This window comes from Vigna radiata, unplaced genomic scaffold (genome assembly GCF_000741045.1).
Source record: "Vigna radiata var. radiata cultivar VC1973A unplaced genomic scaffold, Vradiata_ver6 scaffold_404, whole genome shotgun sequence".
NCBI lineage: Eukaryota > Viridiplantae > Streptophyta > Magnoliopsida > Fabales > Fabaceae > Vigna > Vigna radiata.
Window position 1 is genome coordinate 20,787 of NW_014541818.1, and position 2,010 is coordinate 22,796.

The 2,010-nt window shown below is 38.1% G+C and overlaps 1 protein-coding gene across 1 annotated transcript; it reads left to right on the forward strand.

The window, feature by feature from the left end:
* The first annotated feature begins 531 nt into the window (after nt 1-531).
* On the forward strand, nt 532-923 carry LOC106778380. The gene is made up of 2 exons (XM_014666341.1): nt 532-561; nt 618-923. Exons 1-2 carry the CDS (start codon nt 532-534, stop codon nt 921-923), a joined length of 336 nt encoding a protein of 111 aa, XP_014521827.1.
* Nucleotides 924-2,010: the final 1,087 nt, after the last annotated feature.

The window sequence follows — 2,010 nt, forward strand, 5'->3', positions numbered from 1 at the left end:
AGATACGGGAAAATACCGGACATTTAACCACGATTCCCTGATTAATTCTAGCACAATAAACTAAGTGAAATCAATAAAATATCGACTCATCAAAATAGACCACACATAGACTCATCAGATAAAAAATCAAGACGCAAATCAGGGAACAGTTCAAAGGACATCAGAGGGTGACATAGACTCATCACATAGAAAACAAAGACTCACAAGGACTGACACAGAGTTGCACAGTTATCAAGAAATCTAGACAGTGAAAGGAAGTGGACAATATCCAACATAGAATCACGGAAAGCAAATACTCATGAAATCATCCAAGCAGTTCAAAGTATGACAAAATTATCAATCAGTTCAAGAGGTGAATCAAAAGCACAAAACCTCACAGATGCACTATCAGTGTTTCTCTCAAGTGTCTAAGGTAAACAATGTCAACTCAATGCACTCAGGAAAGCAAAAACAAACAGACTTGGCAAGCCTCTAATATCAACACTCAAAACATATATGCATGTTCAAATCAAAAGGTCTTTTATAGATGCAATGGGGCCAAGGAACAGGGAGGATATATGGGTAAGAAATTTAGCCTATTAGACTAGTTTCTCGGTCCTTATGAGATTCTTAGGCAGATTGGACCAGTAGCGTATGAAATAGCGTTACCGCCGCTGTTGGCAAACCTGCATAATGTTTTTCACGTGTCACAACTGAGGAAATACATTCCAGATCCTACACATGTGCTAGATGTTGATGATATACAAGTTCGTGAAGATCTTACAATCGAAGCTGGGCCAGTCAAGGTGTTGAAGGTGCAAACGAAGAATCTAAGCGGAAAGGAAATTCGCACGGTGAAGGTGTTCTGGAATGAGAAAACCCAAGAGATGACTTGGGAGCTTGAAGAATTTATGAGAAAAGAATACCCCCAATTGTTTGCATAGTAGTAGCTGTTGACTCACTGACAAGTGTACCAGATCGTGCAAGTAATCAAAATCGTAAGAGTTGTAAAAAAAGAATTAATTGTTGTGAATGCAAAGACAGAAAATAAACATGCAATGTAGTTGATTCAATTGACGAAAAAGACTATGGATGAATGGAGTTGTTGGGGGTTGACAATTTCATCTTATCCGCTCCCTCTTATCTACTCCTCTTGTTTAATATGCTTGATTATCTAATTGTTATGCAAACTTTCTTGGCCTACCCTTAACCCGATCCCTCGGCAAAAAAAGCCTATTACTAATTGTTGGCTTGCTATCCCTAGCCCCCCCTAGCAATTAATAATGCATTAAGAACATAAGCAAAAACAATTGATCGTCCTACCCGCTATCCCTAGGTTGGTATTGCTTAATCAAGGAATTTCTCACCAGTTCATGACAATATTGTACGTTCCCGTATCAATAGAGACAAACAACAGTTATCGAATGAGTTAAACGATAAAAGCATTAAGCGCACATGAGAACCCAACAATTGATAATCAAAGCATATGAAGAATCATGTAAATAAACAAGAGTTTCAATAAAAGAGAGTTTCAAAAGATTATATTGTTTCCCCCTAACAAAAAAAGGGTTTAGTTCACCATTGTCATGGTGAACTTAGATGAAAATAATGGAAGAATGGAAAAGCAAACCCTAGATAAGATGAAAAGGAGCCTAAGCATCCAAGAGATCCTCTCCAGAGAGTGAAAATTAGGTCTGGCCGCCCTCTTCTGTCAATAATAATGAGAATGAAATCGTAACAGAGCTATTTATAGTTGAGGAGCGTCAGAGAAAATAGGCTCAGGCCCAGCGGACAACCGCCTGGCGGCTGTTAACGGATTGGCAAGCGTACCAAATCGTATCAAGTAATAAATGGTAAGTCCAAGTATCGTTTTCCCAAGAGATTCGAAAGGCCTTATCGTTCGTGTGAATTAAGATCGTAAGACTTGAAAATAAAAATTAATTACTTTGATGTGAGAATAAAATATGAACATGCAAAAGAGATTGATTCAATTGACGAGAAGAAAACAATGGATGAATGGAGTTGTTGGGG

What these genes read in the sequence shown, in the direction of transcription:
- LOC106778380 (XM_014666341.1), top strand. Translation starts at nt 532, where the DNA reads ATGGGGCCAAGGAACAGGGAGGATATATGG. An exon ending in GGAACAGGGAGGATATATGG is followed by an intron (nt 562 to 617) that starts GTAAGAAATTTA and finishes ATTCTTAGGCAG; the next exon opens with ATTGGACCAGTAGCGTATGA.